The following is a 26,258-nucleotide window of genomic DNA, read 5'->3' on the forward strand; positions in this document are numbered from 1 at the left end:
TTCTCTGGTGATTGAGACATCTGAGCACCATCATGAAATGTGCTCTGCAGACTGGGAGCAAACTCCCATCATACCGTGCCCTAGGGTTAGGGTTAGGAATGGCTTCTTCTCAGTGAGAGCATGGCTTCACCTTTCTGTTCAGCCACAGCTGTTAAGTGAGCAGTGTGTGGTGGGCAGCAGATGTAGGATGGAGTGATGCTTCCTGCACCATTGGCTGCTTGGCTTTGACAGGCAGGCTGCCCCCTCCTCCTCCTTGCTGCCTGCCTATGTGTATGTGACAAAATGGTTTTAAAGTGCTCTCGGATTTGCTGGCGTCTGTATCACAGTGATCCTGTCAGCTTGTAGAGAGAGACAGCCAGAGATCCAGGCAGTGTTTGCTTCCAATGGCACAGGCGTCTGGGATTGCTTGCATGCTGTGTATCGGGGTCTCTGTTCTCTCTTATGTCTCTTCTGCTGGCAGTGAAGGTAAGAGTCAATTTGCTCTGGTCTGACACTTTCATTTAGAGTTTATGTTGTATTGCATGCAGACGTTCTTTATTTTATTCCTTTTGGCAGAGGTAATCGTTATTTACTGCATTTTTCATTTATTACAAAGCCGCCAAGATCCCCATGACATGACCGATAGATGCAATGCTCTATCACTCTAAAGTTGCATCTGTCATTGATGCGGGGTGCCTTGCAGGTTCGTAGAATCCTCTGAGGTCCTCCAGACAATGTCGGCTGGACTTTGCCTGGGGCCACAAGGTGTGATAGCTTCTTTGAAGTGAGGACATTGACTGGGGAGCTGACAAACTTGATATCTCTATCTGATGACTGACACCATCACAGCTGTGTCCATGACACTTGACTCCTTGTCGCTCCCTTTAGTCACATCCAACTTATTTCCCATTAGACAGACTCTGCAGAAGAACCCAGCCAGGTAACATTATAGTCTTCTGATACAATGGTGTGGATTTCACTGCCCTCAGGAAACGCCACGCTGGCCGGGAACTGATAGCCATATATATGGAAGTTATATGGAGTCTGCCCATGGGGACAGTATAGACTGCAGTCTGCCAAGCATTGGTCATGCTGAATGATTACTGATATTTTACATCCCAGGAGATACGCAGCATCGGACACTTCTGCAGCCGCTTGTCTCCCTGTGGCAGTAAATGTGCAGCTCAGATGATCCGACTGGGCTGGTTTATGCCAGAATTGGGAGAAATTACTGGTGCTGGTAATCCAAAATGTACAGTCGGTCAAGAAGAAATTATGTGTCTGTAATGAGGAAGGTAGAATGTGCCTGCTCCCACCACCATGTTTGACCCATGCCAGTGAAGGTAGCCCCTTATGCCTTTGTGTGAGTGAAATCCCTGCGATCATACACACAACTGTTTTTCACCCATTAGCAGGACTGCCATATGAGAATAAAACTGTGTGCTGTCCCTCGATGCCTTCCTCCCAATCTGAACTCTACAGTCAGAGACTGATGGATCTGTGTGTATACAATCCTCATTCCTTTACGTTGATCACCACATTTAGCGCTTTAGCTGGACAAACGCCTTAAATGACTATCAGGTGAAGGTACAGGAAAGATATATATCTTTGTACCGTGTTAGCCAGTAGAAAGAAGAATATTTAGAATTGAGAGTCCTCAGTAGTTGATACCTTTTAATGGCTAACTGAAAAATCCTGATGAAGAGACCTGAGTAGTCTCGAAAGCATTCAATGTGTTACCATCTTTTTAGTTAGCCATTAAAAGGTAGCAACCACTGAGGACTTTCAATTCTAAATATTCTTCTATCAGGTGAAGGATCATTAGTCTGATAGTGATCCTTATTTTTCCCCCCGCATACATACATGCTCATTGGCTGAGCATTTATGTGTTTCCAAAAAAGGAGAGTGCGGCTTCAAAACACTGCTGTCCCCTCCAGAATCCTCTTTCCTTCCTAGACCCATCTGTTTCACTGCAAATTCTCTGCCCCCCTCCAGACTCCTCTGACCTTCTCCTCTAGACACATATCTCCTCCAGGACCATCTGCATTCCTTTGACCCCTTTGTGCATTCCAGAATCCTGTGTCCACTCTAAACTTTTCCTTCCTCGCCTAACTTATCTGTCCGATTAACATCCCTTTGTCCTTCCTCCAAACTCCTCTGTATTCTCCAAACTCTTCCGTCATTTCAAGATAAGGTTACCTTGATAGGGACCACTCTGTCCCCATCCAAACTTCTGTCTCTTCTCAAGACCTAACTACCCCCTCAAGAAATGTTGGTCTCCTTCAAATTCCTTTGTCTCCTCTAGACATTTTTTCTTCCAAATGATTGTGTCCTCTCATGAGACTCTTCAGTCTCCTCTACATTATCAGTCTCTTCAGATTCCTTTCTCCTCTCCATAAACCCCTGCCCTATCTAGATCCCTTTGTTCCTTCTATAGATTTGTGTCCCACTCTAAACCCATATTTTCCATGATGCAGACTTTTTTGCTCTCTCTAGAACATGCTACTCTAGTATCAATTGCTCCTCTCCAGATTCATTACTCCCAGCAGAATAATATGAACTCATGAACTCCAGACTTCTATAGCACCTACAGATCACTCTGCCTCCTTTAAAATGATACATTTCTTCTAAACCCTGGTTGCAATCAATTTCCTGTGTCTGGAGATCTCAGCCATGTAATGTCCTATGTGGTGGAGATCATTGGTCCTGTAATGTCCCATGTGGTGGAGGTCTTTGGTCATGTAATGTCCTGAGTGTGGAGATTTCAGTCATGTAATTTCCCGGGTCATTGATGTCCTCGGTCATGTAATGTGTTGCATGTGGAGGTCTTGGTCATGTAATGTCCTGAGTCCTGGAGATCTCGTTCATGTAATATCCTGCATGTGGGGGTCTTGGTCATGTAATGTCTCATGTGGTGGACGTCTTCGGTGATGTAGTGTCCTGGATGTGGAGGTCTTGATCATGTAATATCCCGGGTGTAGAGGTCTTGGACATTTAATGTACTGCATTTTTGAGGGTTTTGTCATGTAATGTCCATGTAGTGTGGAGGAGCCTGGAGGAAGAGAAGGACAGAGGAGTCTGGAAGAAGAAAGCCAAAGGGCAACAGATAAGAGTCTAGGGGGGAAAGAAGTTTTAGGTGAAAAGAGTACACTAGAGAATACAGAGAAGTCTGAAAGAGTTGAGGAAGAGCATTCTAATGGGGTCAGAGGAGTCTGAAGAGGTGGGAGGCGACAGAGGTTTGAAAAGAAAAGAGGGGCCTGTAGGTGATAGAGGTTTGGGGGAAACCGAAACAGAGGGAGAAAGAGGAATGTGGATCAGACAACCCAGTATGGAAAGAGGAGGAATACATATCTGTTTGAAGAAAAACTGAGAAGTATGAAGGAGAGGACCAAACTGGACTGAGGAGCCTGTAGGAGGACAAAGATTCTGAAGGCAACACACAGAAAAGGATCTGTAGGTGACAGAGGAGTCTGGAATGGGGTTTTAAGGTAACAGACTTTTTTAAAAAAGGAAATAAAGATAATGATTATTATGATGATCAACAAAAGGAGAATGATTATATAGTAAATTCAAATGGCCATCAATTTTGACCGAGGTATGGGACAGGTTAAAGGGAAAGGGTATATATAACCACAGTGCGCAATCCAGTCTGCCCAGAAGAGCCAATCTTTCCCTCCTGATCCCAATCGCCAATCTGTTAGACCAAACATTCAGAAAAGAACTTTATACATATGTACAAAATTCTTCTAGTAAAGCATGTAAGCCTTCATGAAGCCGTCAGCTGTTCCCACTGTGACCAGCTACTGAGGTTGACTATTCCACAGGCTTAGGGCTTGCTCACACAAGCATATATAAGTTGGACGATATGATGTTTTATCGGATAGCACTCTGACCAATGTTATTCTATGGGGCACTACCAATCAGCATTTTTTTCTGATGCCGATCCGAGTTGCTGCACAAATTGGATTGCACTCACCCATTCAAGTCTATGGGTGTGTATGAAACATCAGACTGTACTCAGGTGACATCCTCACACTCTATATAGACAATATAGAAGATGGAGAGATCTTGTTTTCCATCTTCTCACCTGTGCTATAATGTCTCATCTGAGAGAATCAGATCACAGTAAGTTGACACTGATCATGCTCTGATTGAAGTTTGCTCTGAGTGTCTCTCGGAGGATGGAATCTATACTTGTGTGACCCTGGTCTAATAGTTCTCATGGTAAAAAAGTCTTGTATCTTCTGGTGAATGAACCTTTTTTTCCAGACGGCATGCCCCTTTATGTGATACAGCTTTTGACTGAACTTTTTGTTTATGCCATTTACTGTATGTACTTGCACAAGTTAATCGTGTTGCCCCTTAGACGTATCTTCTCAACACTAAAAGTATTTTAATTATTTTAGTCTTTCCCCATAACCCATTGGGGACAGGGATGATAATGTCTGTAAAGCGCTGTGGAATTAATGGAGCTATATAAATGAGTAAAATAAAATAAAAAAATAACCAAGCACCATGCTGCTTATCAGTTTTCTGGATCTTTCTTTGAACTTATTCTAGCTTTAGGGCATCCTTTCTATGAGATAGTCCCCAAAACTGAGCTGCATATTGCAGATGATATCTCACTAACGGATCGTGAGCCCCATAACTTTATTCATACATGACAGTGTAGATTCACAGTAAAGTGCAGCAACCACTGTATCTGCTGCTCCTCCATACTCTGCATATACCGTAATATTATGGATATGGCATCAGTGTATGGTGTGACCCAATCACCATAGATATACAGTGTGTGTGTATATATATATATATATATATATATATATATATATATATACTAGCTGAAGAGCCTGCCGTTGCCTGGGCATAGTAACCAACTGTGGTTAGTTATAATAAATTATAATGATTATATTGCACATAAAAACATTTCACATCATATATTCAACACTACAGATTTGCAACACAAATTAACTAAACGATTACCCAAGTATTAATAGTATTTTATTTTCAACTCATTCAAGAGCCTTTTGATAAACAACATGTGTATCTGTGTATCTAACCCTATCCTGTGTAATGTCTGCTGAGCTGTGTACCTAATCCTCTCCTGTGTGATAATGTCTGCTGAGCTGTGTACCTAATCCTCTCCTGTGTGATAATGTCTGCTGAGCTGTGTACCTAATCCTCTCCTGTGTGATACTTTCTGCTGAGCTGTGTATCTAATCCTATCGTGTGTTACTGACTGCTCAGCTGTGTATCTAATCCAATCCTGTGTGATACCGTCTTCTGAGCCGTGTATCTAACCCTATCCTGTGTGATACTGACTACTGAGCCGTGTACCTAATCCTATCATGTGTGTTACTGACTGCTCAGCCGTGTATCTAAACCTATCCTGTGTGATACTGACTGTAGAGCCGTGTATCTAATTCTATTCTGTGCGATACTATCTGCTGAGCCATGTATCTAATACTATACTATGTGATACTGACTGCTGAGCCGTGTACCTAATCCTATCATGTGTGTTACTGACTGCTCAGCCCTGCATCTAATCCTATCCTGTGTGATACTGACTGCTGAGCAGTGTATCTAATCCTATCCTGTGTGATACTGTCTGCTGAGCCGTGTATCTATTCCTATCCTGTGTGATACTGACTGCTGAGCTGTGTATCTAATCCTATCCTGTGTGATACTGACTGCTGAGCTGTGTATCTAATCCTATCCTGTGTGATACTGACTGCTGAGTCGTGTATCTAATCCTATCCTGTGTGATACTGACTGCTGAGCAGTGTATCTAATCCTATCCTATGTGATACTCACTGCTGAGCCATGTATCTAATCTTATTCTGTGTGATACTGTGTGCTGAGCTGTGTATCTAATCCTATCCTGTGTGATACTGACTGCTGAGCTGTGTATCTAATCCTATCCTGTGTGATTCTGGGCTCCCCCTGCAGTCTGTGTCAGAGGGTGGTCTGTGTTGGCACAGTAATAAATTGTGTTATTTCCAGCTTTACAGAAGGACGATAACACCATAGAAATGATAAGAATAATAGGCAAAATTGTTTGGTGAATTGGAACGCGCGGGGTTAAAATTTCACCTCACAACATAGCCTATGACGCTCTCGGGGTCCAGACGTGTGACTGTGCAAAATTTTATGGCTGTAGCTGCGACGGTGCAGATGCCAATCCCGGACATACACACATACCTACATACATATGGGTCGCCCTCCCAGGGCTGTGGGGTACCCGGAACCGGGCCGGTGTCAGCGGGATGTGTCACAGCAGCGGTGACCCGGTCCGTGGCCCGGGGCGCCCAAGTAATGGGGGAATTGACATGGTGGAATGTAGTTGATTAAATGAATAGTTTGTGACGCCACCTGTGGTGTTCGGCAAGTGAGATGTTAAGCCGACGCTGCATGCAGATCCTCTGGGGCTGGTGGTGTGTTGCAGCCAAGATGGTGAAGCTCATCACAGGTGGAGCGTAGTCCCAGGGCAGTGTAGATGTAGGGGTAGAGGAGAGGCACAAGCGGTGTAGAAGCTGGTACCCAGATGTAGTGGTACAGGGTGTGTTGGCGCAGGAATAATTAGAGGACACCAGGGCATGTAGTTCCAAAGCTTTACTCACAGTCTGTAGTAAACACAGGTGCCTGCCTCCGTGCCGTTTCCTCCGGGTCAGGGACTCAGTCAACCTCCAGGCCAGATTGAATGCTCCCTTCCAACACTCCGCCAACATGTGCCTTTCTGAACGTCTCCTCTTATAGCGCCGTTGGTGTGAAGTACTCCTAGTACTGAGTTACACTGGAGTTACTCCTGACAGATGTTCCCAAGAACTATACTTGTACAGCAGACAGCTGTAGCCTGCTTCTGGGACTCCTTACTCCTGAGTCCCGTCTCACTATCCAAGTTGCTGTTGTGCCCTCAAGTCTTAGATGGGAGTAGTGCATTTACAGCTCACTACTCCACCGGTGTCTGCTGCAGGACCATTAGTATCCATACAACCTCGGGGACCGGGCCCTGGCCTTCGCTTAGAACTTCTAGGTAGGGTTCTCTCCTAACCCACGTCCTCTGTTCCCTTTTACTCCTACGTTCCGTACTAGTCTCTCCTTCTTATGGAAGATCAGGTTTCTGTTCAATGTCTTTCTCCTTCTATCCTTTCCCGTGCCAGCAGACCCAGGTCACTGAAATCTGCTGCAGCACCTCCTTCCTCCATCCCTCTTCCAGAGATCTTTTCTCCTCACTCTCCGACTCTGAACTCAACTGACTCAACTGAACTCACTCCTAAACCTTCCCGCTCTTTTTATGTATTCTAACTCCACCCGCCTTCCAGCACGTTTCATGTTCCAAGCAGGGAGCCACCAAAGGTGCTCTGCTACACTCCAAGCAGGGAGCCGCAATGTGGCTTTGCTGAACTACTGTGTTGTGTGGGATGCAAGTGTTGTAGCGTGGTCAGGAGCCTCCATCCTACCTGGATGGTGCGGTACCACACCTCAGGAGGAGGTGCAGTACCTCTGTGGCAACTGAACCCTCAGGAGCGCCACACATACATACACTTTTTCCCCATTATGTACATAGGGGCAAAATTGTTTGGTGAATTGGAACGCGCGGCGTTAAAATTTCGCCTCACAACATAGCCTATGACGCTCACGGGGTCCAGACGTGTGACTGTGCAAAATGTTATGGTTGTAGCTGCAACGGTGCAGATTCCAATTCCGGACATACACTTTTAGCTTTATATATATATATATATATATATATATATATATATATATATATATATATATACAGCTTGCATTCTGTCACATAGACATTAGGTAGCATTCACACAGGCAATGTGATTTGATCCAAACTTGCAGTTTTTATTGCTTTCATAAAACTCCAAGGGATTCAAAACCAAAAAGTGTATTTTCTGAGCACAAATGCATCCGTTAAGCAGCACATATATGTCAGTCTGGTTCACCCGGACAGCGAACAGTCCTTTTTCCCGGAGCAGACTTCATACACCGAGGACGTACAGTCCCACTAGTCTCGGTGTCACCTTCAGCCTGAGCTCCAACAGCCTCCAGTGCCAAATAGAAATGTTCAACTCCTGGCACAGTTCACACTGAATAGGCTGCAGCTTCCACACACGGACTGCTCAGCTGTCCTAGGCAGTCTCCATTAGGATAGAGACTCTGGCATGTCTATATTCCAGGTGCACAACAGAAGAGAGCGAGGCGGGAGCACACATGAGCAGACTCTGTATGCACCATAAAAACAATTGGACAAACGTCAAGGGGCCGCTAACCTCACAGGGTTATGCACCCCTGCATAACCACGGTGTGAGCGTGGGAGTGAGGAGCGATGTCTGTCCTGTGGACTCTTGTAGCTGGAGATGTGGAGGTCACCACGTGGAGGCTGATGGACACCTTCGAAGCTGCGCTCTGTGCACTTCACTGCAGGTCCTCGAGTCACGAGATCACAGGTCCTCAAAACCCCCTGCCAGTGGTCTGTGTGTCCGGATGGAAAGGCATGCCTGGAGCGGCTCCTGCCGCGTACCCTCAATGAGGGAAGAGGAATGAGAAAGAAAAAGGAAAACGCGGTCTTTGCGGAGCGCTGAGGCAGATAAAGCAGGCAAATTAGAAACAGTAAAAAAATGAGAACATTTCAGCTCACCCCTGAGATGTAATTCCAGGTACGAGAAGGAGCACGGCTTTCTCACTGCTGCACAGCGTCCAAGGCAATAGGAAAAATAGAAATGGATCCAGCTCACTCACAGGGCTTATTTAAAAATTAGAAAACTTTTATTGGATAATCCTTTAAAAATTCAAGATTGTGCATTTTGACCTGAGGATTTGAGAAGGATGGATGGATAATAGATAGATACTGTATATGATAGATAGATAATAGATAGATAATATACAGTATACCTATATATATATATATATATATATATATATATATAATATATAAAGCTCAATGTGTGTGTATGTCTGGGATTGGCATCCTCACCGTCGCAGCTACAGCCACAAAATTTGGCACAGTCACATGTCTGGACCCCGAGAGCGTCCTAAGCTATGTTGTGAGGCAAAATTTTAACTCCGCACATTCCAATTCACCAAACAGTTTTGCCCCTATCTACATAATGGGGAAAAAGTGCGTGCATTGGCATCTGCACCGTCATAGCTACAGCCACAAAATTTTGCACAGTCACACGTCTGGACCCCAAGAGCGTCATAGGCTATGTTGTGAGGCGAAATTTTAGCCCTGCGCGTTCCATTTCACCAAACAATTTTGCCCCTAACTACATAATGGGGAAAAGTGAAAGGAAAAGTGTTGGAGGCAAATTGACAGCTGCCAGATGTGAACAAGGGGGACTTAAAGAATGAAAGCGATGGCGCCAAACAGTATATACCTCACAGTTGCTAAGGTGGGGCCCTGACATGGGATACTCACCACACACGGGGAAATGAACACACACACAAATGCGCCACACACTACCAGGTGCTTCAACACATATACCACCCTCAGCACACATTTCACCACACATACACCAACCTCACCACATAAAAGTCGAAACACAAAAGTCGCCACTCAAAACTTGCCACGCTGTCCCAGAGCTGTTTAAAAGATGAAAAATGAGCTGTGATTGGTTGCGATCAGCAACAGTTTTCTTTGCAGACAGTTGTGGTAACTGAGGCCTATTATTCTTATCATTGCTTTGGTGTTATCGTCCTTCTGTAAAGCTGGAAATAACACAATTTATTACCGTGCCGACACAGACCACCCTCTGACACAGACTGCAGGGGGAGCCCAGAATCACACAGGATAGGATTAGATACACGGCTCAGCAGTCAATATCACACAGGATAGGATTAGATACACAGCTCAGCAGTCAGTATCACACAGGAGAGGATTAGACACATGGCTCAGCAGTCAGTATCACACAGGATAGGATTAGATACACAGCTCAGCAGTCAGTATCACACAGGATAGGATTAGATACATGGCTCAGCAGTCAGTATCACACAGGATAGGATTAGATACATGGCTCAGCAGACAGTTTCACACAGGATAGGATTAGATACATGGCTTAGCAGTCAGTATCACACAGGATAGGATTAGATACACAGCTCAGCAGTCAGTATCACACAGGATAGGATTAGATACACAGCTCAGCAGTCAGTATCACACAGGATAGGATTAGATACACAGCTCAGCAGTCAGTATTACACAGGAGAGGATTAGACACATGGCTCAGCAGGCAGTATCACACAGGGTAAGATTAGATACATGGCTCAGCAGACAGTATCACACAGGATAGGATTAGATACGCAGCTCAGCACACAGTATCACACAGAATAGTATTAGATACACGGCTCAGCAGACAGTATCACACAGAATAGGATTAGATACACGGCTCAGCAGTCAGTATCACGCAGTATAGGTTTAGATACGCAGCTCAGCAGACAGTATCACACAGAATAGTATTAGATACTCAGCTCAGCAGTCAGTATCACACAGGATAGGATTAGATACACATCTCAGCAGTCAGTATCACACAGGATAGGATTAGATGCACGGTTTTTATGTGCAATAAAATCATTATAATTTGTTATAACTAACCACAGTTGGTTACTATGCCCAGGCAACGCCGGGCTCTTCAGCTAGTATATATATCCTCCTAGGTTGTAAGCTTGCAAGCAGGGCTCTCATTCCTCTTGGTATCTGTTATGATCTATGTGATTATTGCTATGCTGTAATGTCTATCGTCTGTACAAGTACCCTCTGAAATGTAAAGTGCTGCGAAATATGTCGGCGCTATAGAAATAAAATTATTATTATTATTATTATATATATATACACTCACTGGCCACTTTATTAGGTACACCTGTCCAACTGTGTGTTAAGACTTAATTTCTAATCAGCCAATCACATGGCGGCAACTCAGTGCATTTAGGCATGTAGACATGGTCAAGACAATCTCCTGCAGTTCAAACCGAGCATCAGTATGGGGAAGAAAGGTGATTTGAGTGCCTTTGAACGTGGCATGATTGTTGGTGCCAGAAGGGCTGGTCTGACTATTTCAGAAACTGCTGATCTACTGGGATTTTCACGCACAACCATCTCTAGGGTTTACAGAGAATGGTCCGAAAAAGAAAAAAAATCCAGTGAGCGGCAGTTCTGTGGCCGGAAATGCCATGTTGATGCCAGAGGTCAGAGGAGAATGGGCAGACTGGTTCGAGCTGATAGAAAGGCAACAGTGACTCAAATTGCCACCCGTTACAACCAAGGTAGGCAGAAGAGCATCTCTGAACGCACAGTGCGTCGAACTTTGAGGCAGATGGGCTACAGCAGCAGAAGACCACACTGGGTACCACTCCTCTCAGCTAAGAACAGGAAACTGAGGCTACAATTTGCACAAGCTCATCGAAATTGGACAGTAGAAGATTGGAAAAACGTTGCCTGGTCTGATGAGTCTCGATTTCTGCTGCGACATTCGGATGGTAGGGTCAGAATTTGGCGTAAACAACATGAAAGCATGGATCCATCCTGCCTTGTATCAACGGTTCAGGCTGGTGGTGGTGGTGTCATGGTGTGGGGAATTTTTTCTGGGCACTCTTTGGGCCCCTTGGTACCAATTGAGCATCGTTGCAACGCCACAGCCTACCTGAGTATTGTTGCTGACCATGTCCATCCCTTTATGACCACAATGTACCCAACATCTGATGGCTACTTTCAGCAGGATAATGCGCCATGTCATAAAGCTCGAATCATCTCAGATTGGTTTCTTGAACATGACAATGAGTTTACTGTACTCAAATGGCCTCCTCAGTCACCAGATCTCAATCCAATAGAGCATCTTTGGGATGTGGTGGAACGGGAGATTCGCATCAGGGATGTGCAGCCGACAAATCTGCGCCAACTGTGTGATGCCATCATGTCAATATGGTCCAAAATCTCTGAGGAATGCTTCCAGCACCTTGTTGAATCTCTGCCACGAAGAATTGAGGCAGTTCTGAAGGCAAAAGGGGGTCCAACCCCTTACTAGCATGGTGTACCTAATAAAGTGGCCAGTGAGTGTATATCTATATATCTATATATATATATATATATATGATAGATAGATACTGTAGATATATAGATAATAGATAATGATAGATGGATATAGATAGATAATAGTTAGATGGATAATAGATATATAGCTAGATAGATAATTGATAATATATAGATAGATAATATATGTATAATAGATAGATAATATATAATAGATAGATTAATAATAGATAGATACTAGACAGATAATAGATGATAGATAGATAGATGGATAGGCAAATAATAGACAGTTAATAGATGATAGATGGATAGAGAGATTATAGATAGATAATAGACTATATATAGATAGATAACAGATGATAGATAACAGTATAGATAAATGGATCATAAATAGATAATAGATAGATGATAGATAATAGGTGATAGGTAGATGATAGATAATAGATGCATGGTAGATAATGATTAATGAATAATAGATGATAGATAATAGATAAATGATGGATATTAGATCATAAATAATATATAGATAATAGATAACAGATGATAGATAATAGATTATAGATAGATAGAAAATAGAGTAAAAGCAATCACCTCCCATAAACACTACTGACATCACACATGAACCTGGTGTGAACTCGGTCACAGGGAGGGAAAGCTCCACATTCATATTCTGCATTATTCCTGGAACATGGGCCGATAATGGTTTAATTATCAATGTGAAGGGAATTGTTCCAAAGGAGCTGAAGCTGCCGGGAAGTCTCTCGGGAAACCTTTGAAGTTTTAATCGTGTGCAATTTGTAGCTGGAGGGGACAGTTCCTACATCATTGACCGTAGAGCTGGCGGTTATAAAAATGCTCTCATTAAAGTTCGGACTGAGTGTCCATTATCCCTTATAGCAGCTCTATCAGTAAGGATAGATAGATAGATAATACTGTAGGTGACGGTAGATAGATATAAAATAGATGTTAGTAGATAGATGGTAGATAGATAGCTAATAGTAATGGTATAAGGCTGTTTTCTATGATCTGTCACATATGGATTTTCGCAGACGATACAGACGTTGTTGTCTTCCTTTGTTTGCCGATAGAGAGATAATTCTGCTAGACACATGGATATGTAACAGACATTAGATGGATGTTGGTGGTGCTGATGCTAATGTCACCTTTTCTTTCTTTCTAGTGAATTTATTAGACACGGCGGTGGTACCTGGGGACTGGGGCTGGCTCACCTACCCCCCTCATGGGGTAAGTACACTAACGGCAGCGAGCAAGCGTTGCGTCTGTTGGAGGATGGCGAGAGCTCTGGTGCAATAGCTCACAACACTTCAGGTGTAATTGGCTGTAAAATTGGAGTAGAAATTGTGTGAGGAGAGCAATTGTGGTGTCTGTGTGCAGCCTCGGGGAGGGAAAACAGGTCACTGACTTATGCCTGATCCCTTCATTCTCCTCCTGCGAGACCTCAGTCCAAAACTTCAGTGACCCGTGAGAAGATATCACCAGCGAGTGACAGCGAGGAGGACCCTCATTCTCCCCAGCCGGCAGCATGCTCCCGGCACAGAGGCGGTCTGTGGTGATATCTGCGCCCGATACATCAGCAGCTGCGCCCGGTAAGTTCAGCAGGGTTAAGGTTGCCATCTGATGATGGCTCTGTATATTTCTGTCTAGAGACAGAGCTGTGAGATGATGGACACAAAGACCTGTGTGTGATGCAGCGCTACTGTATATATCTACTAAGCATTCCTATCACAATGCGCATCGCAGTGTGTGAAGAACTAGAAATTGTATGTATTGATACATAACTGAAAATGAAAGGTTCTTGTAATAAAAACCTCACAGAATCATTACTCAATTGGTGAAAAACATTGGCCGCCATCATCATGTGTAGAGAATGTATCCTCTCCAGTATCATGGAGTAACCGGGACATTGTCACAAAGATGGTGGAAGATATTGGCGCACCATGTGTAGAGAATGGATCCTCTCCAGTATGGTCGAATAACCTGGACATCGTCACCCAAGTGGTACAAGACATTGGTACATCATGAATAGAGAATGGATCCTCTCCAGTATGAAGGAATAACCTGGATATTGTCACAAAGGTGGTGGAAGATATTGGCTCTCCATGTGTAGAGAATGGATACTCTCCGGTATGGTCGGATAACCTGGACATCGTCACCCAAGTGGTACAAGACATTGGTACATGATGAATAGAGAATGGATCCTCTCCAGTATGCAGGAATAACCTGGACATTGTCACAAAGGTGGTGGAAGACATTGGCATTCCATGTGTAGAGAATGGATCCTCTCCAGGATGAGGGAATAACCTGGACATCGTTACAAAGGTGGTGGAAGATACTGGCGCACAATAGTAGAAATTACATCCTCTCCAGTATGGAGGAATAATCTGGACATCATCACAAAGGTGGTGGAAGATATTGGCGCACCATATGTAGAGAATAGATCATCTCCAGTATGGTGGAATAACCTGGACATTACCACCCAAGTGATGCAAGACATTGGTATATCATGAATAGAGAATGGATCTCTCCAGTATGGTCAAATAACCTGGACATTGTCACAAAGGTGGTGGAAGATATTGGTTCTCCATGTGTAGAGAATGGATGATCTCTAGTATCATGGAATAACCTGGACATTGTCAAAAAAGGTGGTGGAAAACATTGGCGCACCATGTGTAGGGAATGGATCCTCTCCAGTATGGTGAAATAACCTGGAAACTGTCACAAAGATGGTGAAAGCTATTGGCTCTCTGTCTGTAGAGAATGGATCCTCTCCAGGATGGGGCAATAACCTGGACATCGTTACAAAGGTGGTGGTAGATACTGGCGCACAATAGTGGAAATTGCATTCTCTCCAGTATGAAGAAATAATTTGGACATCGCTACAAAGGTGGTGGAAGATATTGTTGCATCATATGTAGAGAATAGACCCTCTCCAGTATGGTGGAATAACCTTGAAACTGTCACAAAGATGACATGGAATAACCTGGACATGCCAAAGAGCTGATGATAGAACCAGAGATTGGCTGGAGGAAGCTGTGCATGTAGCACAGAGTTCATCTCATCTGTTGTGTCAAGTCCAAGCACAAGGCACGAAGATGCCCTTTCTATATGGAAATGCAGACATAGCTGATGGGGAGATTGAGGACCCCCAGTCTTCCAGCCAGGCCAATTACACCAGTTGCAGACCTTGTATTCTCACCATGTCCTCCAGCATAGTTTCCTTCTTGTGTGTGGACATTAACTGAAGTCATTAGAAAAGACCTGATGTCGACAGAATTAGAACCTCCTCTGGTTAATTAAGATGTCCTCATATGCGTCCCGCTAGGGGATGCTGTCACAATAGCAGCAGACAAGACAGGCTGAACCTCATTTATTAAAAAAATTCCAAGCTAAGAGTGAGGAATTGTGGATGAAAGACATAGAAAGACCAAGTATTGGGCCAGAGATATGAAGCTTATCAGAATCTCAGCTTTCTCTTCAGTTGAGAAGATGGCTCAATTCTGCAAAAAGGGAATTTACAGCATCCAATCAGGATATGAAGGGCTTTTTAAAGACCATTAATTAGGTTTTTATTATGTTTTATTTTAAGGTGTATAATAAACATCAAAAGATCGTTCTGTTCAGTTCCTCACGTTAACTGCTGAGCGCCCACTCCCTAGGATATTCACAAATTCTTGCTCAGCGGATGGTGGGTACTTTGTCAGATGTCCCCCTGGAATCAGATGGGTGGAAGGCTTCAGACTTTCTACAGGAGAAGATAATCCAGTCCCTTCCAGGCACCATAAATAAATGTCAGTGGATCACAGGCAGATAGTGTACAGTGCTTGGCCTCACATGAATCATTTATGGTGGCATTGACTGGCATCATATCCAGTTCTTACTGTGGCGCCCCTGAGGCTCAGTCGCCACAGAGGTACTGCACCTCCTCCTGAGGTGTGGTATCCCACCATCCAGGTAAGGTGGAGACTCCTGACAATGCTCCAACACCTGCACCCCACACCACAAAGTAGTGTAGCAAAGCACCTTCGGCGGCTCCCTGCTTGGAGTATAGAAAAGCACCCATTGGTGGCTCCCTGATTGGAACACGAAACGTGCTAGGAGGTGGGTGGAGTTAGATTGCATTACAAGGAGCGGGAAGGGTTTAGGATGAGAAGTCAGTTGGTTAGAGAGTTGGAAAGAAGAAGATCCCTGGAGAGAGGGATAGATGGATGGAAGTGGGTCGCCCTCCCAGGGCTGTGGGGTACTCGGTACCAGGCCGGTGTCAGTGGGATGTGTCACAGCAGCGGTGACCCGGACCGTGGCCCTGGGCACCCAAGCAATGGGGACATATGTTAACGGTGAATAGTTTGTGACGCCACCTGTGGTGTTCGGCAAGGGAGGTGTTAAGCCGACGCTGCAGACAGATCCTCCGGGACAGATGGTGTGGTGCAGCAATGATGGTATAGCCCTCCACAGGCAGGGCTGTTGTCCCAGGGCAGTGTAGATGTGGGGGACACTTAGGTGGTGTAGTGTCCAGCGCAGGGGATGAAGCAGTGCCAGGCAAACGGACGCAGGAAGGAATGGAGGACAGCAGGGCATGTAGTTCCAAAGCTTTACTCACAATCAGTAGAGCCCGCTTCTGTGCCGTGTCCTCCGGGTCCGGGACTCAAGATGGAAAGCTCCCTTCCACACTCCGCCAACTTATGTGCCTTTCCTGAACGTCTCCTCTATAGTGCCTTTAAGTGTGAAGATCTCCAGTACCGTGGTACTCTGGAGTTCCTCCTGACAGATGTTCCCAAGAACTCTACTTGCACGGCAGACAGCTGTAGCCTGCTTCGGGGACTCTCTACTCCTAAGTCCCGGCTCTCTATCTGTGTTGCTGTTGTGCCCTAAAGTCTTAGATGGGAGTAGTGCATTTACAGCCTACTACTCCACCGGTGTCTGCTGCAGAACCATTAGTGTCCGTACAACCTCGGGGACTGGGCCCCGGCCTTGCGCTTAGAACTTCTAGGCAGGGTTCTTCCTCTAACCAACGTCCTCTGTGTTCCCTTTTACTCCTACGTTCCGTACTTGTCTTTCCCTTCTATGGAAGCTCAGGTTTCAGTTCTACGTCTTTCTCCTTCTTTCCTTTCCTTTCCAGTGCCAGCTGGCTCAGGTTACTGAGGCAGCTGCAGCACTCCTTCTTCCATCCCTTCTTCCAGGGATCCCCACTCCTCCCGAGTGGCTTCCTTCTTCACTGACCTCCTGTCAGACTGACCTGTAATCCTAAACCATCCCACTCTTTTATGTATCCTAAACTCCACCCACCTCCCAGAACATTTAGTGCTCCAAGCAGGGAACCACCAAAGGTGCTCTGCTTCTCTCTAAGCAAAGAGCCGCAATGTGGTTGTGCTGAACTACTCTATTGTGTGGGGTGCGAGTGTTGGAGCGTGGTCAGGAGCTCCCAACTTACCTGGATGGTGGGGTACCACACCTTAGGAGAGAGGAAGGTGCAGTACCTTTGTGGCGACTGAGCCTCAGGGGCGCCACATACCACCCCGTTAAACACAGCACGTCCGCGGGCTGTAAGGCAAACAAAGTTGACAGTACAGGAACATACAAATTTTTTTTGCAATGCTGAATAAATATTTCTTATACTATACTTCCCAATATGAGAGGCACTCATTCTTGAACGTTGCAAACAGTTATTAATTAACTACCTACAATTCTAAGTCAAAAAGTGCAATTTTTCATACTATGCGTAATTCTAAGTGCTATTATCTATGACTCACTATCACTTCCGTATTCTTCATCTTTCTTTCTCTAGTACACATTTCTTCTTCTCTTTCTAGTGCACATTTTCTACTTTGTTTCAAGTGACACCCGTGATAACTGGTTCACCTTTTACATTTTCAGCTCTTTATTCAAATCTCTCATCTCTGTATCAAAACATTTCTCATTCTATATAAAAGCTATCATAAAACACATTATCAAATACTTCACATTAAAACTTTCAACAATTATTCTTGTAAGTGCTGGACACCGCTCCCAGCTGGGATCTCTTGCAGTGTCCTTTGATTGGAGTCATGCTCCAATGAGGTAGACTTAATCTTCGCAAAGTGTCCATATGTAAAACCAAGAGAGGGCACCTAAAAAGGTGCAACTATTTACAAGTAAAAGTTTTTGGATCACTCCAAGTTCATGATCGCTAGTTCAATAGGAAGGCTGCCAACAACACAGGGCAACACTAGGAAAACAAAAACTAACCATGATGGTCAAAAATAAAACAAGAGGCACAACGGTGCAAACAAACCCTCCTGGGTCACGAGAGTTACTGCAAATTATTAGTGTTGGTCCCCTCCTTGGGTTCTGGAAGCTGTTGCTGATGTACTGCTACCAGATGAAATACTTTGGGTGTCTTCATCCTGCTGGTTACTTGCTAGTCGCATGTACTCTGCTTCCCAAAGGGTGAGATAGGGACTAGTCGGGGTAATTGAAAGAGCCATAGAAACGTCTTCCGCCTGCGGGGACAGCATATCTGCCACCTCCGATTGCTCTTCTGCTGCCGTTGGTGACTCAGCCGGCGCTGTCACTGGTTCCTCGGGGTCTGACTCTTCGGTGTCCATCGGGACCTGGGCCAGCAGCGCTGCAGTCTGGGGCTGCCGGCGGAGGTCAATTGGGCCTTTCCTATCTGTGGGTTCCGTTCCCAAGACTAGGGTCAGGTCGGGGGCGGTGATCGTACCTTGTGCCTCCGGGCGAGGTTCCGGTCCCGGCACCGGGTAGTGGACGGCGGCAGCGGCAACTCCGGAGTTATTGATGGGATGGGCCGCAGTAGAATCCGGCCAGTGGCAAGGCTGGCCTTGGCCGGGGTCGTCGGTGGGGGCCGGTGCAACAGCGCCCGCTCCAGACGGAGACGCGGTTCCGGCCCTCCGTTCTGCTCCAGAGCCCTCATATATCTCCTCCGGACGGGACTCACCCAATGGCAATATCGGTTGTAAGGTGGTGGCGGCCGCTGCAGAGGATGTATCAGCGGTTGCAGCCTCCGCAGGGGCGGCCTGGGGGCGAGTGGCTTCTCCTCCCCCCATTCTTCTGTCTTCTCCTCTCTTTTCATCATGGCGTTCTGGCGTTCTTCTCCCTCCTCTCTCGGCCCCTTTCCCGCCACTGGCTTTTGCCCCTCCTTCCGGGGGCGGCGTCTTCTTCCAGCGCCTCCATACCAAGTCAGTATAAGAACCCCTCGGGGGTGGGCCATATTGCTGTTACATAGTAATTCAGGCAGGAGAGGCCCAAGACTCTTTGCTGTCTTTTCCTAGGACCTCCCATCTCTTCACGCCCTTCTTCTCCACGCCAATGGCCATTTTTAAGGTTCATTTCACAGTCTATTAAACTGGGTCTTCTGCACATTCTCAAAAGTTCTAAGTCCAACAAATCTTAGGCGCACAGAACCCGATGGCATTGGGTCTCGTCATCCTGTTCATGACGCCAAAGTTGGGTTGCCCTCCCAGGGCTGTGGGGTACTCAGTACCGGGCCGGTGTCAGTGGGATGTGTCACAGCAGCGGTGACCCGGACCATGGCCATGGGCGCCCAAGCAGTGGGGAGATATGTTAACGGTGAATAGTTCGTGATGCCAAATGTGGTGTTCGGCAAGCCGACGCTGCAGACAGATACTCCGGGACAGATGGTGTGGTGCAGCAGTGATGGTATAGCCCTCCACAGTCAGGGCTGTTGTCCTAGGGCAGTGTAGATGTGGGGGACACTTAGGTGGTGTAGTGTCCGGCGCAGGGAATGAAGCAGTGCCAGGCAAACGGACGCAGGAAGGAATGGAGGACACCAGGGCATGTAGTTCCAAAGCTTTACTCACAGTCAGTAGTGCCCTCTTCTGTGCTGTGTCCTCTGCGTCCGGGACTCAGTCAACCTCCAGGCAAGATGGAAAGCTCCCTTCCACACTCCGCCAACTTATGTGCCTTTCCTGAACGTCTCCTCTATAGCGCCTTTAAGTGTGAAGATCTCCAGTACCGTGGTACTCTGGAGTTCCTCCTGACAGATGTTCCCAAGAACTCTACTTGCATGGCAGACAGCTGTAGCCTGCTTCAGGGACGCTCTACTCCTAAGTCCCGGCTCTCTATCCGTGTTGCTGTTGTGCCCTCAAGTCTTAGATGGGAGTAGTGCATTTACAGCCTACTACTCCACCGGTGTCTGCTGCAGAACCATTAGTGTCCATACAACCTCGGGGACCAGGCCCCGGCCTTGCGCTTAGAACTTCTAGGCAGGGTTCTTCCTCTAACCCACGTCCTCTGTGTTCCCTTTTACTCCTACGTTCCGTACTTGTCTTTCCCTTCTATGGAAGCTCAGGTTTCAGTTCTACGTCTTTCTCCTTCTTTCCTTTCCTTTCCAGTGCCAGCTGGCTCAGGTTACTGAGGCAGCTGCAGCACTCCTTCTTCCATCCCTTCTTCCAGGGATCCCCACTCCTCCCGAGTGGCTTCCTTCTTCACTGACCTCCTGTCAGACTGACCTGTAATCCTAAACCATCCCACTCTTTTATGTATCCTAAACTCCACCCGCCTCCCAGCACGTTTAGTGTTCCAAGCAGGGAACCACCAAAGGTGCTCTGCTTCTCTCTAAGCAAAGAGCCGCAATGTGGTTGTGCTGAACTACTCTATTGTGTGGGGTGCGAGTGTTCGAGCGTGGTCAGGAGCTCCCAACTTACCTGGATGGTGGGGTACCACACCTTAGGAGAGAGGAAGGTGCAGTAAGTCTGTGGTGACTGAGCCTCAGGAGCGCCACAGAAGTGCTGCAGCAGATCCCAGTGACCTGGGTCTGCTGGCACGGGAAAGGAAGAGATAGAGAGCAACATAGACTGAAAGCCTGATTCTTCATAGAAGGAAAAGTCAGTATGGAATGTGAGGAGTAAAAGGGAACAGAGGACGTGGGTTAGAAGAGAACCCTTCCTAGAAGTTCCAAGCGCAAGGCCGGGGCCCGGTCCCCGAGGTTGTATGGATACTAATGGTCCTGCAGCAGACACCGGAGGAATAGAAGTAGTGACCACTTTATTCCCACACAAGACTTGGGGACACAACAGCAACATATTAGTGAGTCGGGACTTAGTAGCAAGAAGTCCCCGAAGCAGGCTACAGCTGTCTGCCGTACAAGTAGAGTTCATAAGAACATCGGACAGGAGGAACTCCAGTGTAACTCAGTACTAGGAGTACTTCATTTAAAGGCGCTATAAGAGGAGACGTTCAGAAAGGCACATGTTGGCGGAGTGTTGGAAGGGAGTATTCCATCTGACCTGGAGGTTGACTGAGTCCCTGACTCGGAGGACACGGCACGGAGGCGGGCACCTGTTTGTACAAAAGACTGTGAGTAAAGCTTTGGAACTACATGCCCTGGTGTCCTCCACTTATTCCCTGCGCCATCCCGACTAGCACAGCTGCCACCTCTGCGCCTGACACTACACCATCTAAGTGTCACTTCACCTACACTGCCCTGGGACTCCAGCCCTGCCTGTGGAGGGCTATAACATCACTGCTGCACCACACCATCTGTCCCAGAGGATCTGTCTACAGCGTCGGCTTACATCTTCATTGCTGAACACCACAGGTGGCGTCACGAATCACTTATAAACTTTCATCACTATAAGCACACTGCAACAACCCCCTTTACAATGGGCGCCTAGGGCCACGGGCCGGGTTACAGCTGCCGTGACATTTCCCATTGGAGTTCAACGGGCCCGGTACCGAGTACCCCGCAGCCCTGGGTGTGAGGGTGACCCATTACTACAGCCTTCAATTAAACCAGTATAGTTTGTCCTTTACAAGGATATTTTCAATATTTTACATCCTAAAGTAGAAAACCAAGAAGAAATAATATTACCAGAGTTCCTGGAAGCTCAGGAAGAGGATGACACAACTTTATTCAAACACAGGAACAAACATGAAGGCTACAGAACAGAGATGTGATGCTTCTTACATCTACAGGCGCTGTCCAGCTAAGAAGACTAGTGTAGCTGCAACTTGTCGTGCTGGCCAGCCAGCGAGGGTTTGTGTCTGGTATCTGCTGTCCTGTCTTAATCCAGATGTCATCTACTGACTGACCATCTAGTTCCTCATCCAGCTATACCTTTGACCATGGTTTTGTCTTCTGCTTCTGCCCCTTCAGTTGCTGAACTGACTAATTAAACTATACATGCCTCTTGCTCGCTCCATCACACAGCGTGGCCAGAACCCCTTGCCTCAGGTCTATCACATAAAGCAGTCAGCCCCCTCCTTCCCCATGGTTCATAATACGAGGCAGCCAGCATCCCCTCCTTCCCTCCAGTCTGTAACACGCAGCAGCCAGCATCTCATTCTATCCTCCGGACCATCAAATCGATCAGTTAACCCCCTCTTTGCCTCCAATCCATGAGACATAACAACCAGCACCCCCTTCTATCTTCTGGTCCATCACACAGAGCGACCAGCACCCTATCCTGCACTGCGCGCTCTCATATGGAGCAGCCAGCAATCTCTCCAACCTGTGGTCAATCACAAAAAATGAGCAGCACCCTATCCTGCACTGCACTCTCTCATATGGAGCAGCCAGTACCCCTATATCCTGTGGTCCATCACACAGAGCAACCAGCACCCTATCCTGCACTGCGCTCCCTCATATGGAGCAGCCAGCACCCTCTCCAACCTCTGGTCCATCACACAGAGCAACCAGCACCCTATCCTGCACTGCGCTGTCTCATATGGAGCAGCCTGTACCCTCTCCAATCTTTGCTCAATCACTTTGAGCGACCAGCACCCTATCCTGCAATGCACACTGTTATGAATGAGTCACCGTAGGAGGCAAAAACAGAAATACAAGCTAAGTCCAGAAACCAGAGAAGTTGGCAACTATCAGATTGCAGACCCCTGAACCTATCAACACAACTAGCAGTAGCCGTGGGGGGTTCCTACGATGCCCTAGACCCCTCGATCACAGCCGGAGAATTAAATAGGCCTAAAGAAAGAAAGGGGAAATCCAAACTGCCCCAGAGCAGACCCCAAAGCAATAGGCAGCCCCCAACAAATAATGACGGTGAAGCAAGATGAAAACACACAGACAGAAAGATAGACTGAGCAAAGACGGGGCCCAAAACTACCTAGATAGGAAAGGACAGGAAGGCTGCTGTCTGCAATCTGCCAAAACCCTATCAAAGACAAAGCCAACAAGCTGATATGAAAAAGGCCCTGAAGCAGCTAGGCTTCAAAAACTAAATCAGCACTCAGGTATTTTCAGAAGACAGAGCTAAAGGAATTCAGCACACTCCAGCAGGGAATGGCAGAAATCCAGAAACACAAAGCAAAACAAAGTCACAGCACCAATGCAAAAAGCCGAGCAGCAAACTTAGCTTTAGAGGAGCAGGAATTCAGACTGGTCTCCAAGGATCCACAGAGAAATCACCCGCAGGGCAGGAGGGCGTCGGCAGCCTTATATCCAGTCAGTAACTCCACTCAGCCAGTCATCATCATCAGCCTCAGGTGTTTGATAATCAGGCTCACTACCTTTCTTTACCAGAAGAGGGAGTTCCTCGGGCCTCAGTAGTGAAGGGGAAAATGAACTCACAACAGCACTCCCTCAAAGAGAGCAGTCAGTACCCTCTCCAACCTCAGGTCCATCACACAGAGTGATCAGCACCATATCCAGCACTGCACTCCCTTGTATGGAGCAGCCAGCACCCTCTCTAACCTCTGGTCCATCGCAAAGAATGACCAGCACCCTACTCTGCACTGCGCTCTCTCATATGGAGCAGCCAGTATGTGGCGCCCCTGAGGATTCAGTTGCTACAGAGGTACTGCACCTCCTCCTGAGGTGTGGTACCCCACCATCCAGGTAGGTTGGAGGCTCCTGACCACACTCCAACACCTGCATCCCACACAACACAGTAGTTCAGCAAAGCCACATTGCGGCTCCCTGCTTGGAGTGTAGCAGAGCACCTTTGGTGGCTCCCTGCTTGGAACACGAAACGTGCTGGGAGGCGGGTGGAGTTAGAATACATAAAAGAGCGGGAAGGTTTAGGATTGGAGGTCAGTCAGTCAGTGAGAGAGTGAGGAGAGAAGATCCCTGGAAGAGGGATGGAGGAAGGAGGTGCTGCAGCAGATCTCAGTGACCTGAGTCTGCTGGCGCGGGAAAGGAAAGAAGGAGAAAGACATTGAACAGAAACCTGATCTTCCATAAGAAGGAGAGACTAGTACGGAATGAAGGAGTAAAAGGGAACAGAGGACGTGGGTTAGGAGAGAACCCTGCCTAGAAGTTCTAAGCACAAGGCCGGGGCCCGGTCCCCGAGGTTGTATGGATACTAATGGTCCTACAGCAGACACCGGTGGAGTAGTGAGCTGTAAATGCACTACTCCCATCTAAGACTTGGGGGCACAACAGCAACTTGGATAGTGAGCCGGGACTCAGGAGTAAGGAGTCCCCGAAGCAGGCTACAGCTGTCTGCCGTACAAGTATGATTCTTGGGAACATCTGCCAGGAGGAACTCCAGTGTAACTCAGTACTAGGAGTACTTCACACCAAAGGCGCTATAAGAGGAGACGTTCAGAAAGGCACATGTTGGTGGAGTGTTGGAAGGGAGCATTCCATCTGACCTGGAGGTTGACTGAGTCCCTGACTCGGAGGACACAGCACGGAGGGAGGCACCTGTGTGTACTACAGACTGTGAGTAAAGCTTTGGAACTACATGCCCTGGTGTCCTCCAATTATTCCGGCGCTAACACTACATCGGGGTGCCGGCTTCTACACCGCCTGTGCCTCTCCTCTACCCCTACATCTACACTGCCCTGGGACTACAGCTCCACCTGTGGGGAGCCACACCATCTTGGCTGCAACACACCACCAGTCCCAGAGGATATGCATGCAGCGTCGGCTTAACACCTCACTTGCCGAACACCACAGGTGGCATCACGAACTATTCATTTAATCAACTACATTCCACCATTCAAACTTCCTCTATTGATTGGGCGCCCAGGGCCACAGACCGGGTCACCACTGCTGTGACACATCCCGCTGACACCGGCCCGGTACCGAGTACCCCACAGCCCTGGGAGGGCGACCCACGTACCCTCTCCAAACTCTGGTCCATCACAAAGAACGACCAGCACAAAGAATGACCAGCACCCTATCCTACACTGCGCTCCATCATATGGAGCAGCCAGCACGGTATCTAAGCTCTGGTCCAACACACAGCGCAACCAGCACCCTATCCTGCCCTTCGCTCCCTCATATGGAGCAGCCAGCACCCTTTCCAACCTCTGGTCCATCACAAAAAATGCCCAGCACCCTTTCCTGCATTGCGCTCTCTCATATAGAGCAGCCAACACACTCTCCAATCTCTGGTCCATCACACAGAGCGACCAGTACACTATCATGAACTGCGCTTTCTGATATGGAGCTGCTAACACCCTCTCCAACCTCTGGTCCATCACACAGAGCGACCAGCACCCTATCCTGCACTGCGCTCTCTCATATGAGGCAGACAGTACCCTCTCCAACCTCTGGTCCACCACAAAGAACAACCAGCACCATATCCTGCACTGCGCTCTCTCATATGGAGCAGCCAGAACCCTCTCCAACCTCTGTGGTTCATCACAAAGAACAACCAGCACTCTATCCTGCAATATGCTCTCTCATATGGAGCAGCAAGTACCCCCTCTAACCTCTGATCCATCACAAAGAACAAACAACAACCTTTTTTGCACTGCGCTCTTCTTTCATATGGAGCAGCCAGCACCCTCTCCAACGTCTAGTTCATCACAGAACAACCAGCACCCTATCCTGAACTGCACTTTCTCATATGGAGCAGCCAGTACCACCTCTAACCTCTGCTCTATCACACAGAGCGACCAGCACCATATCCTGCACTGCGCTCTCTCATATGGATCAGCCAGCACCCTCTCCAACCTCTGGTCCATCACAAAGAACAACCAGCACCCTATTCTGCACTGTGCTCTCTCATATGGATCAGACAGCACCCTCTCCAACCTCTGGTTCATCACAGAGTGACCAGCACCCTATCCTGTACTGAATGGCCAGCACTCCTTCCAACCCTCCAGTCTATCAAATGGAGCAGCTGACACCCTCTCCCACCCTCTAGTTCATCACAAGGAGCAGCCAGCACCCTCTCCTGCATTCTGAGCCATACAAAAGTAGGCAACATTGCATCCCAAATGTTGGGTCATCACACAGAGCAACAAGCTCTCCTTCTCACTGTTCCAATCACATAAAGCAGTCAGTATCCTCTCCAACTCTTCA

At 47.1% G+C, this 26,258-nt stretch overlaps 1 protein-coding gene across 2 annotated transcripts in view; it reads left to right on the plus strand.

Moving 5' to 3' along the window:
* Nucleotides 1–306: 306 nt before the first annotated feature.
* The window catches only part of EPHA8 (EPH receptor A8), a 183,827-nt gene continuing 157,875 nt past the window's right edge, over nucleotides 307–26,258 (plus strand). For both annotated transcript variants that reach the window (XM_073570085.1, XM_073570086.1), the window contains exons 1-2: nucleotides 307–465; nucleotides 13,188–13,252. In XM_073570085.1, coding sequence (XP_073426186.1) covers nucleotides 384–465; nucleotides 13,188–13,252 — 147 coding nt within the window. In that variant the 5' untranslated portion in view covers nucleotides 307–383. The remainder of the gene's footprint in view (nucleotides 466–13,187; nucleotides 13,253–26,258) is intronic.

This window comes from Dendrobates tinctorius, unplaced genomic scaffold (assembly GCF_039654945.1).
Source record: "Dendrobates tinctorius isolate UK_male_01 unplaced genomic scaffold, ASM3965494v1 ptg000028l, whole genome shotgun sequence".
Taxonomy (NCBI): domain Eukaryota; kingdom Metazoa; phylum Chordata; class Amphibia; order Anura; family Dendrobatidae; genus Dendrobates; species Dendrobates tinctorius.